At 30.2% G+C, this 13,208-nt stretch overlaps 1 protein-coding gene across 1 annotated transcript in view; it reads left to right on the forward strand.

Annotated features, from left to right (window-relative positions):
• Nucleotides 1-13,004, forward strand: part of LOC128390227 (protein O-mannosyl-transferase Tmtc3-like) — a 93,012-nt gene extending 80,008 nt beyond the window's left edge. Inside the window, 5 exon segments of the mRNA XM_053349914.1 lie at nt 1,309-2,293; nt 11,465-11,551; nt 11,744-11,941; nt 12,231-12,361; nt 12,420-13,004. Coding sequence (XP_053205889.1) covers nt 1,309-2,293; nt 11,465-11,551; nt 11,744-11,941; nt 12,231-12,361; nt 12,420-12,585 — 1,567 coding nt within the window. The 3' untranslated portion in view covers nt 12,586-13,004.
• Nucleotides 13,005-13,208: the final 204 nt, after the last annotated feature.

The raw sequence follows: 13,208 nt of genomic DNA on the forward strand, positions 1-13,208 counted from the left end.
GCTGTTCCAAGCTCTTATTATGTGTCTATTATAAATTTGAGATAAAATCATTTGAAAAACAACAATTTTCTGTGAAATGAAATGTTTATATTGTTAACTATTTAGTTGGTGTTAGATTAATACAATTGATGACTTTTTTTTGCAGTTCGATTGTTATTTCATTTGAAAGAAATGAAGAGGAAAAAAGTTCCGAGGAAAATGTTGATATTCAGTGGAGATTGTGAATCACTTTTTGTAGCTTGATTCGTTTTCATGTTACTTTATTTTCTGCTTTGCTTTGCATTTACTATTGTCCATTGATTTGGTCACAATTGTAGTTTCAATCTTTTACCATGTAGACTTTGAATCCAATCGACTTATCAATGATACTTTTTGATGATGATAATGATGACGATAATAAAGATGCATGATGAATACTCAGATCCCTTTGATTGAGTGATAAGATGATTGGTAAAAATTGAGATGATAAAAAAGATGCTACTTTTTTTCCTCATATTCTGTCTTCTTTTCGTCATTTTTTTTTCGTTGGGAACAATTTTCATCATAATGAATATCAGGTGACATGTAAAAGATTGATGTCTTGTCGACTCTGAATTTTTATCAACATGACAATGATGATGAGAAAAAAATGATGAGAAATATCAGTAAAAGAGAGAGAGAGAGAGAGAGAGAAAAAAAAAATCGCTGATCTTCCCAAAATGAACTAGGAAATATTGAGAATTGATAACAAGGTTTCCATGACAACCGATGCTACAAGTTAACTCTGAATTTTGGATACAAATAAGGGGAAAGATTGATAAGACAAAATTTTCATCAAGCTTGAGTAGTTAGGAAAACGTTTTGATATTTTTCCTTCTGAATTATTCTGATGAAATTTTCTCTCCTGATAAACATTTTTCCAGGGTAAGCTGAAACTTTTACATGGTGATAATAATACTCCAAGTTTTATTCATTTTCATGTCAATCAACCTTCAATTTTGTAAATTCAATATATAAATATAACTCAGGCAATGAATCAGAACTTTTTTTTCTCACTTGTTCATTTGAACATTTCAATCATGATAATCATTTTCATGCTGACTTTCATATTAATATTACTAATTCCAATCAATATCAATTTGATTCAGTATATGCTACCTATGGGAATTGATCATCATTACTGCATTAATAGTTTGATGTATTCTCAATTGATTGAGACAACAATTAACTACAATTATCATGGAAAATTGATAAACTATTTTGCTATTATTGATTGAATCTTGTCATTGATTTTCAAATTGATTTTTGATTTTCTTTTCTCTTCATCAGGAAAAATGAGTTATCATTATTTACTTCCGGGTTGAATGTTAATCCAGGTAATGTGAAACTATTGAACAATGTTGGCAGATTATACGAGGATCAAGGTAATCTTGCTTTGGCTTTAAGTTACTATGAGAAATCAGTTACAATTGAGCCAGATGATGTTCGAGGCTACCTGAATTTAGGTAAAGCATTGACCAAAATCGGACGTTTACCGGAAGCGGAAATGTTTTACCGTAAAGCGTTGGATTTGATACCAAAATCAAGCAGGTCAACATCACCTCTCAAAAATTCAAATGATATTTCTGAAAATATTGATCCCTTACCTGTGGATAAGTTGTCAGCAAATTCATACCTTGCATCACTTTCTTCAAGGTCATCACTTTCACTCTCATTATCTTCACTGTTGACCTCATCTTCAGCGCCATTACTGCCAACTCCATCATCATCAGTATCTTCCTTAATTGCTGATAAACCTATTGAGCAACAAAATACTGATCAAAGTAAAATAATTGGAAGGTTATCTTTCCCTGTTTATGAGAGACTGGTCAACCAAGGGACCAATACTGACCATAATGATTATACCCTGATAGACTATAATGATGCCGTTAATGGTCATCATCAAGATGATAATTTGAAAGAATCAAAAACAACAACAACAATTACAACTGATAACAACTTATCTTCATCAATTACATTAAATCATTTACAGGGTTTGCTTAATTATGCCTCACTTATAAGTCGAGATGAATCTCGTCTTGATGAGGCCAATCGGATGTTTCTAACTATCGCCTCCCTGAGACCAGATTATTCAGCAACATATTCAACATGGATTCAATCCATGATCAATGCTGGTTCTGTAAATAATAACAAAAATCATAATGATAACGATAATGACGCAACCACCATCAATGGTAATCAATTCAATGATGAAACAATTTTATCTCAATTTACCTTAAACAATAAGCAAACGGATCCAAATATTTTGTACAATGTAAGTTATATTGTTTATCACTCTTATCATCATCATCATCATTATCATCATCATCATCATCATCATCATCATCATCATCATCATCATCATCATCATCATCATCATTATCACTGTTTGACTTTGTTTCTTTGTTTCGAAAAGTTTATCATCCTCATCAACTATTGAGATAATCCTTCATCTTCCTTAATCTCTTTCACTTTCTCTTTCTCTTTTCCTTTAACAATTAGATGGATACAATTAACATTTTATTTGCTCACAATCGTATTCCTATCAAGTTTAACAATCAAAACAACCCACCGCTGTAGTGAATGGTAAGTTAATTGATTTTTAGTACTACAAAAAAGTCCATCAAGCTAATGGTAAGCGGTTAACAATCAATGAGAATGACAAATTGTCAATGATGTTTTTTGAGTTTTATGTTGATTATGAGCAGGTTGATAAACAATTGAACGATAATAAATAATATTGTTATGATTGAAATTTTCTACTCCCAATCTTATATATCAAACCAAAGCCAAAGAAACATCAATTTTGACACTAACTTTATTGTTTTTTAGCTGTTCCAAGCTCTTATTATGTGTCTATTATAAATTTGAGATAAAATCATTTGAAAAACAACAATTTTCTGTGAAATGAAATGTTTATATTGTTAACTATTTAGTTGGTGTTAGATTAATACAATTGATGACTTTTTTTTGCAGTTCGATTGTTATTTCATTTGAAAGAAATGAAGAGGAAAAAAGTTCCGAGGAAAATGTTGATATTCAGTGGAGATTGTGAATCATTTTTGTAGCTTGATTCGTTTTCATGTTACTTTATTTTCTGCTTTGCTTTGCATTTACTATTGTCCATTGATTTGGTCACAATTGTAGTAGTTTCAATCTTTTACCATGTAGACTTTGAATCCAATCGACTTATCAATGATACTTTTTGATGATGATAATGATGACGATAATAAAGATGCATGATGAATACTCAGATCCCTTTGATTGAGTGATAAGATGATTGGTAAAAATTGAGATGATAAAAAAGATGCTACTTTTTTTCCTCATATTCTGTCTTCTTTTCGTCATTTTTTTTTCGTTGGGAACAATTTTCATCATAATGAATATCAGGTGACATGTAAAAGATTGATGTCTTGTCGACTCTGAATTTTTATCAACATGACAATGATGATGAGAAAAAAATGATGAGAAATATCAGTAAAGAGAGAGAGAGAGAAAAAATCGCTGATCTTCCCAAAATGAACTAGGAAATATTGAGAATTGATAACAAGGTTTCCATGACAACCGATGCTACAAGTTAACTCTGAATTTTGGATACAAATAAGGGGAAAGATTGATAAGACAAAATTTTCATCAAGCTTGAGTAGTTAGGAAAACGTTTTGATATTTTTCCTTCTGAATTATTCTGATGAAATTTTCTCCTGATAAACATTTTTCCAGGGTAAGCTGAAACTTTTACATGGTGATAATAATACTCCAAGTTTTATTCATTTTCATGTCAATCAACCTTCAATTTTGTAAATTCAATATATAAATATAACTCAGGCAATGAATCAGAACTTTTTTTTCTCACTTGTTCATTTGAACATTTCAATCATGATAATCATTTTCATGCTGACTTTCATATTAATATTACTAATTCCAATCAATATCAATTTGATTCAGTATATGCTACCTATGGGAATTGATCATCATTACTGCATTAATAGTTTGATGTATTCTCAATTGATTGAGACAACAATTAACTACAATTATCATGGAAAATTGATAAACTATTTTGCTATTATTGATTGAATCTTGTCATTGATTTTCAAATTGATTTTTGATTTTCTTTTCTCTTCATCAGGAAAAATGAGTTATCATTATTTACTTCCGGGTTGAATGTTAATCCAGGTAATGTGAAACTATTGAACAATGTTGGCAGATTATACGAGGATCAAGGTAATCTTGCTTTGGCTTTAAGTTACTATGAGAAATCAGTTACAATTGAGCCAGATGATGTTCGAGGCTACCTGAATTTAGGTAAAGCATTGACCAAAATCGGACGTTTACCGGAAGCGGAAATGTTTTACCGTAAAGCGTTGGATTTGATACCAAAATCAAGCAGGTCAACATCACCTCTCAAAAATTCAAATGATATTTCTGAAAATATTGATCCCTTACCTGTGGATAAGTTGTCAGCAAATTCATACCTTGCATCACTTTCTTCAAGGTCATCACTTTCACTCATTATCTTCACTGTTGACCTCATCTTCAGCGCCATTACTGCCAACTCCATCATCATCAGTATCTTCCTTAATTGCTGATAAACCTATTGAGCAACAAAATACTGATCAAAGTAAAATAATTGGAAGGTTATCTTTCCTGTTTATGAGAGACTGGTCAACCAAGGGACCAATACTGACCATAATGATTATACCTGATAGACTATAATGATGCTGTTAATGGTCATCATCAAGATGATAATTTGAAAGAATCAAAAACAACAACAACAATTACAACTGATAACAACTTATCTTCATCAATTACATTAAATCATTTACAGGGTTTGCTTAATTATGCCTCACTTATAAGTCGAGATGAATCTCGTCTTGATGAGGCCAATCGGATGTTTTTAACTATCGCCTCCCTGAGACCAGATTATTCAGCAACATATTCAACATGGATTCAATCCATGATCAATGCTGGTTCTGTAAATAATAACAAAAATCATAATGATAACGATAATGACGCAACCACCATCAATGGTAATCAATTCAATGATGAAACAATTTTATCTCAATTTACCTTAAACAATAAGCAAACGGATCCAAATATTTTGTACAATGTAAGTCCTATTGTTTATCACTCTTATCATCATCATCATCATTATCATCATTATCACTGTTTGACTTTGTTTCTTTGTTTCGGAAAAGTTTATCATCCTCATCAACTATTGAGATAATCCTTCATCTTCCTTAATCTCTTTCGCTTTCTCTTTCTCTTTTCAGTAGTTGTACCATTATCTTTCTAGTATTTCCACTTCCTCTTTGCTATTTTTTTCTCAATTCTTTTCATTCATGCAAAGATTTTCTCGATCCTCTGTCTCTCTCGCTCATCACCCTCTTGAACATCTCACCACTTCCCTGTCCAAATCATTTCCGTTTATAATAACACAATAGCATCAGAAGATAATGCTAGAATTGAATAGCGAAGCAAATCTTAGAAGATAAAACTTTCTTCCTCATAATCATCAGAATTTTTCTTCAGCTTATCTTATCCCATTGTCCATTTTTCTTTATCATACATTTCCATTCTCATCTCTCGTTCTCGTCTTCCGCACTCTTCATCATCTTAATTTGTTATCACAAAATCTTCATTGTATCTTATTGACTTCTATCACTTTCATTGTTGAATCTCTCTCTCTCTCTCTCTCTCTCTCGTTATCATCTCTTTGCTTCCTCTGAGTTTATCTTTTACATCATGTATCATCATCATGATAATTTCTTATAAATAAGTCTCCTTATTATTTCAAAGTTAAATTATCATAAAATTTTCTTCTCAAAATTTTGATATTATTAAGAATTTAGATTTTATAAAATAATGAGAAAATAAAGTTTTCATCCTCATCCATTATTTCATGGACAAAGAATCATTTCATGATCTCATGCAACAACAATTTTCTTAGCTGCAAATGAATTAATTACTTGGGTGTAAATGTTGTTAAAATTTTAATTATCACTAATTCAAAATTAGATTGATGAGCTTAATCAACCTGAATTGTATTAAATGAAACTCCATTTATCTTAATGGTAATTGATTGATAGCAAAAATTTCTAAGCAAGTAAATAGTGAAGATAATCAATTCTACCATTATGATTATTTCATTATCGAGATTCTATTAGAAATTATTCAAAAGTTTTCATTTTGATAATAATTAATTGTCTTAAAATCTTGCCCTTAATTGCTGGTCATTAATCTAATCAAATTGTATTCACTTGGAAATTGTATCTTATTTAGCTAACATTTGATACATTGAGAGTTAAACGGAAAAATTGAATTATATTTACCGTTATTTCATTTATGACAATAATCATGACAACTGAACATGAACCCATGTCAATTGCACTCCCACCTCTCATCTACCCACCTCACCTTAATAAAGTCAATTCATGAATGATATTATTGACTATTCTCATATCAATAAATAAAGATCACAAGGGATGTTGCTGACCTGTCGATGGACAGACACACACGTTTTATCATCAGGATACAGGAAGAAGAAGATGAGAAGAGATCACTCTTCTTTATAACCGAAAGTTAAATTGTAATGAAAAAGATGATGATGATTAGACTATTGGATAATATTACCAATAATTTAGTAGAAGAAGCAATTTACTGATTGAGTCTATGGAACCGCATCTTTTTTCCCTTCTTCCGTTGTGTTTACAGAATAAGAAAATTACTATTGCCCTCACGATTATCTTCCTAAGATTAATCTAATCATTTGGTCTATTCTCTTCCACGTTTACTCACTCATCCTTTTATCATCCTCGTCTCTCTCCCTCTCTGACTTTTCCTCACTTACCTTATCAATTGGTCCTTTATCTTTCCCTCTCATCATTATCACTTTTCCTCAGTTCTCCCGCATCATCATCATCATCCATTATCATCATCTCAAACTTTTCCCTTCGGTTTCTCAGTTTCCTCCTTCTCACTCGCTTCTCATCTTTGTCACTTTTTTGTTTCTTATTTTACATTGTGTATATCGAATCAAGTATCAAAAGCAACCATCACCCAAGTGATGCATAATCAGCCTGATGGTGAACAAAAAAAAACTTCATCAATCCTCTTCCTCCTTTTCCTCATCATTATGATTTCTTTCATCATCTGTACTTGTCTCATTCTCATCTGTCTCATCATCTTTTCACGGCTCGTCATGGCTTATTAACAGTCGATTACATATTATTCACATGAAAATGCATTTAAACGCTCTGACTTGAATCTCTTACATTCACTCAGCTCATCTTTCATCATCATACACTGAAAAAGAAGAAGAAGAAAAAAACAGCTTAAGCTGATGATGATCATCATGATGAGGATGGGGAAAGACAGATCATAATATGATATTTAACTCTCACTTTGGGTTGACAATCAAAGTAAATATTGCTACACCTTATTATGATTCGATGATTATTATCTATTCAACTGTGTAATTTATATAAACATCATTTGATTTTCACTCATACCCACTCCTCTTTTTCATCCTTCTTCCTGCATCCACCTCATCACCTCCTCATCCTCCTCCTTTTATACAATATTTGGACAATAATTTTGCATTTGGTCAATTGTATTATCTTTATCTATTACAATCAACAATCAACATCCAAAGTTAAACATAATTGTGAATAGAAGAGAGTAGAAACTTTTTCATTTCCATTTCCTTCCTTCCTTTCCAATTATTCATCATCATCATCATCATTCTCATCATTTCTACATTCATTATGCAAACAACAACAGCAACATAATAATACAAACTCTAATCAACCAACCTAATTAACTTTGCACAATCATCAAGATCACAATCACAATTAACCAAGCAATTAATTTCTCAGCAAAAGGGGCAAAAGTTTCCTGTTTATCTCGTTGATAAAATCAAATGAGATCAAAATTCAAGTTGAAACAATTGAACCCAAATTCACAATTAACCTAAACATTTTTCCTGGAAAAGGGAAAATATTACCATGTGATAATCTTTATGAAATAACCATGAGACAAATGAAATATCATAAATTTTGAGATTTCTAATGATAACAATAATGATGATAAATAAATTGTCATTTACATGTAACTCATATGTTCATGTGATGATAATAATATTATTACTTTTGAAGGTGTAAGAAAAAAGTTTCAACTGAAAAACTGTCTCTTGGTAACTGTCAACCTAATATATCATGTATCAAGTTTAATTTACATTTGAAGAGACAGAGATGAAGATGATGATGAAAAGTGGGTGGAAAATGAGGAAGTCAAAGCGACATGAATGAAATGAAATTACAACATTAGACGACGATGATGATGATGAAAGATGAAGCCAAAGTTTGGGAATAATTTCACATGGGAATTGAATAGCAACTTTTTCCTTCTCCTAGAAAAAATCGTATATTAAAATGTTATCATTTGCAAATTTTAACTATTCAAACATGATGATGATCATTATCATGATGATAAAATGAGAGACACATCTGATAATGATAACAGATCTTTAATAAGTATTTTTCTTTGAATTATTATCAATAGTAAGTTGATCATGTTCATGTTTTATCATGTCAAATTGTTCAGTGATTCAGAGATTCAGGGAAAAATTTTCACTTTTAGGCTTTTCGTTGGTGAAAATTGTTGTAATCATGTAAATGGAAATAGAAAGTTTTTTGGATATTAGTTGCAATTTTCCATTTCGTTAATCGTCACTATTGATATGTAATAATTTTCTAAATAATCACCTTCTCTCTCATGAGTCTTCAGTTCGATAAGTCAGAATAATGTTCAATGTTCCAATGGAATAGGAAACAAATCAGGTCGTATTTCCCCCTTCCCTTCATCATGATATTATTCTGACAATGACAATATCCAATATTCAATTGCATAAGCTCATGATGATGATGATTTTTTCTTCTGTTGTCAACATTGAAGGTGAAAAAAAAGTTCTGTATTCAAATGATATTTTATACATTTCTATCACTTGGGAATGATGAGTGACATTTTTGTCTGCCATCATGATAGTATCAGTATAATGGTAACAGTATTTATCATGAGATATTATCTGAGAATAGAGAATGAATCAATTCTTGGCACGAAAAGATCATAATTTTCAGGCTTCAATTGATCTCATTCAATTTTCAGGTGATAATCATGATAATACCTTTGCTGATTCATGCTAATCATGGTGATGATAACATTATCCATAGTTATTTGTTTGCAAGAAATGCAATAAAATCACAAAACTATCTGACAGATAAACTCATGAACAACCAATGAATATCATCATGATCATTATCACTATAATTTATTAGGAATAAAATTTCATCTTATTCAATTTGATGGGATTTTTTTACAATTATCATGAAAATGATTCTTTCTCATCAATTGTATCTATTAAATCATGAGATTATATTATTAATCAAAATGAAATTTACATTTTACTTGTGAATCTCTGGTTAGTTGGGTCGTTAAATTCATTTTCAGCACAATTTTGAGTCTTATCATGAAAGCAGGGAGAATTTTTCTTTCTTTTTTTAATTTAATTGTGAAAATTATCATCATTTAGAGGAAATTATTTCATTAAAAATTCAAATTCTGATGAGAATGAGAATGAAAATCGAATGAGAAATGATAATATTGTTTTTCGTCTGTATTTTCCTGTTCCTCGATATTCTGGTTACCATGAAAATTTGAATCTCTTTTCTGAATTCAATTGAATCGAAAGTAATACAAGTTTAGCAGTTTTATTATCATTTTCAGAGTGAATTCTTTGTAGACCTGGAAAAAAGTGGTAACCTCATTCTTAATTAAGTTACATCAATTTTACAATTGAATTTAATGAATGCATGGAGAGGGAGAGAAAGAGATCAGGGGGTTAATGTGGAAAAGAGGGTATTTGGTGGGAATGGAATATATTCAAGAAGAGAATCTAATTTTTTTCTCTCCTTTTCTTTTCTTTTCTGTTCTTTTTTTTCTTCTCATCATCTCACCTTTTCTCAGGAGGATGTAACGAAACTGAATTATCATGAATAATATGAAAAAATTTTTATTCTTTTTTTTTACTTACTTATATTGATTACTAACCATATGAATTGAAAATTTAGTCTGAAAAGTTATTCTGATTACTATTAATCAAATTTAAGGAAAGGTTATTGGTTGTGGTTAGTACTGGAAATAATCAATAGACTCATTAATTCATAGAAATTTTGATTCTAAATTCAGTAAAATAATTTAATATGAGCTGATTAGCCTTATAGACAATCAAGTTAATCAGGATGAATTGAAATCTAGAGTAGCAATGTAAAGCTAACCAATGATAATCAGATACACATTTCACCCTGATAGCTAATGAAGCAATCAAATTTAATTACTGGTGATATAAACATTGAGAGAAACTTGATCACCTAAGCCACCAAAGACTCAATATGAATCAGAATAAAATACAAGTATATATGGAACATATCATGAACTTGATTGCTGTTTCCATGTAAATTTAAACATTTTTTACTTTTTTATTTAATCCATTCTAGAAAATACAATTAACTTTGGATTCCAATTGATTCGCTCGAAAATTTCGCTCATATGAATACAATGAACTTCTTTATTAACTCTCATCTCTTACTCAAACCTCCTTCTCTCTTTCTTTCTTTCTTTCTTTCTTTCTTCTTTCTTTCTTTCTTCTTTCTTTCTTTCTTGAACCATGAAACTGTCTATTAGATTAAAGGTTACCCAGAGAATTGGAGTTTCTTAGCTGAAGAGTTATTTGCATATTTATCCAGGTAACTTTTTCCTTCTTTCAGATTTTTCCATTATCTTTCTTTCCATTCAGACAGAATCGTTCAGAAGATAAGATTCAGAAGTGATTGCAATTCAATAACAAGAATCACAGAGAATCTTTGTCTTCCTCTATCCGTCTATTTATCTGTCGTCCTTTTCTCTATCTTTCTTCGTTTACTTTTGTCGTCTATTTCCAAAAAGCAGCATCTTACTCAAGTCACTTTAACCCAATAGTTTCCAATGATAATGATAAACTTTTACCTTTCTTCTCAATTGTATAAACCCTCTGGCTAAATTATTGAACTCAGTAAAAAGTCAACTGATCATAATTCATAAAATATATTCATGAATATCTATATATATCATTACCTTTATTCATTTATTAATATCTCCTCGAGTTGAAAGTCAAAATCTTATCATGCTAATCTATTGAACTTTAAGCATTTATCATAACCATTTTGATCCGTGTAAATGTGCAATCAATCAAATCAAAATTATCATGATAACAATTTATCTCCATATCTCCAATTTGTTAAATAATATATTGGTTTAAATTACTTTGATGATAATGATACACTTTGTGGATTACAATTCACCGATTAATTAATCATTCGGAATCAATTTTATTATTTACTTTCCATCCATCTAGATGGCGATATTATTCAATAACAATGGAAACCTTGAAAATGCTCTCAATTTATTTGATCAAATTCTTAAAATTGATCCTTATCATCAAGTAAGTGATCATATTTTTCACCTTGAAACTTTCATCTCATTGAACTTTGTCTTTATTATCATAACTTTTCCAACCTCCTGATTATTATCATTTGGCTGCCTAGCATTTTTTCAAGTATCTTTATATCAACACTTATCTTTTGTCTCTTCATCTTTTATCATCATCTCCTATTCATCCTCTCATCTTTGACAGGAAACTTTATCAACATCAGCTCGAATAATTAAAGATAATGAATTAATTGGTGACTATTTAACAATTGCAATTGAAAGACTCGAGACTCTTGTCTCAATGGGTAAAGCAGATGAAACCGTTTACTTTGACCTGGGAATGCTGTCCATCAGGTCAGGATCAATGGCCACTGCAAGAAAACATTTCGCCAAAGCGATCGAGGTAAATATAGAATGTAAAATTATGATAACATAAAACTGACCACTTATCCTATTGAAAATTTTCACTCAACAATTGACCATTATCTTTGTCCACTAAACTATTGATTCTATCAATATTTAGAAAGGTAAAGAAGGTTAATGAAAAAGGTCACTACGAAGTGGACAATCAAAGTGAATGTAGCATGTGATTCGATTCACATACAACCAATTGATCGTTAATTAACAATAAAGAAACAATTTTCCATCTAGTCCAAATAATCAATTGATTGTTGTTTTATTTTCCCCTTTAGTTGAAACCAAATTTCACTGAGGCTTTATTCAATATGGCATTACTATTGTACAAGGAGGATCAACCTCAAGATGCTTTACCATTTCTCAAGTTCATCTTAAAGGTGAGTTAATCATTTCTTGATTGGATTATGTTACACCAAACAATTAATTTCTTAACTTTGTAATATTTCTCTGATTATCAGACTGAGCGGACATGGAAAAGCTTTACTATTAATGCTCGCCATCAATTCAAGTACCAATGAGGTCGACGATCAAAGTGGATCACTTAAAGTTCAACAATTACCTTCATCTTCATCTCCAGAGTCCAAAGAGTTTTTTGGCGCTCAATCAAATTCAAATACATTCTATACATAGAAATTAAAAAGAAAGAGAGACAAATAAGAGAATGATTTTCAATATATAATTTTATACACACCAAATGGTTAAGAAGAATGTAATTCAATTAGATTAATTGTGAAAAGGATTCAATGTAATTTTTGACCGATTTAAATAATCAAACAACTAAAGAAAGTAAATTACACAGTAAACTCAGTGCCATCTATTGAGGCCTCTTGTAACTTCTGCTCGAAAAAAATGAATGAATGAAACTCAATAATACTACTGAATCCAAATAATTGTTGACCATTTAGCTTTCGATTAAACGATTGAATATTAAATGGAAACATTCAGCCTTGTGCAGAAGTAAACAATTGATCAATTTATAAACTAATTTAACAAAATTTATCCAACAGATTGATACATTTTAAAAGCATTTTAATATTTGAATTCTGGTTTGATGAGATTAATAACTTAAATTGAATATTTTATCTTTCTATATTTAATTGTAATAACTTTAAGTACACATTTCGATTACTTGATTCACCTGTAAATATTATCATGTTGTTCATTGTGTTCAATCTAATAATTGATATTAAATTAATTTCAACTTGTAATTTAATGTAACTTTGTATTGGTTTTCTCATTTAATTGCACATCCA

This window comes from Panonychus citri, unplaced genomic scaffold, assembly GCF_014898815.1.
Source record: "Panonychus citri isolate SS breed McGregor unplaced genomic scaffold, ASM1489881v1 Contig00116, whole genome shotgun sequence".
NCBI lineage: Eukaryota > Metazoa > Arthropoda > Arachnida > Trombidiformes > Tetranychidae > Panonychus > Panonychus citri.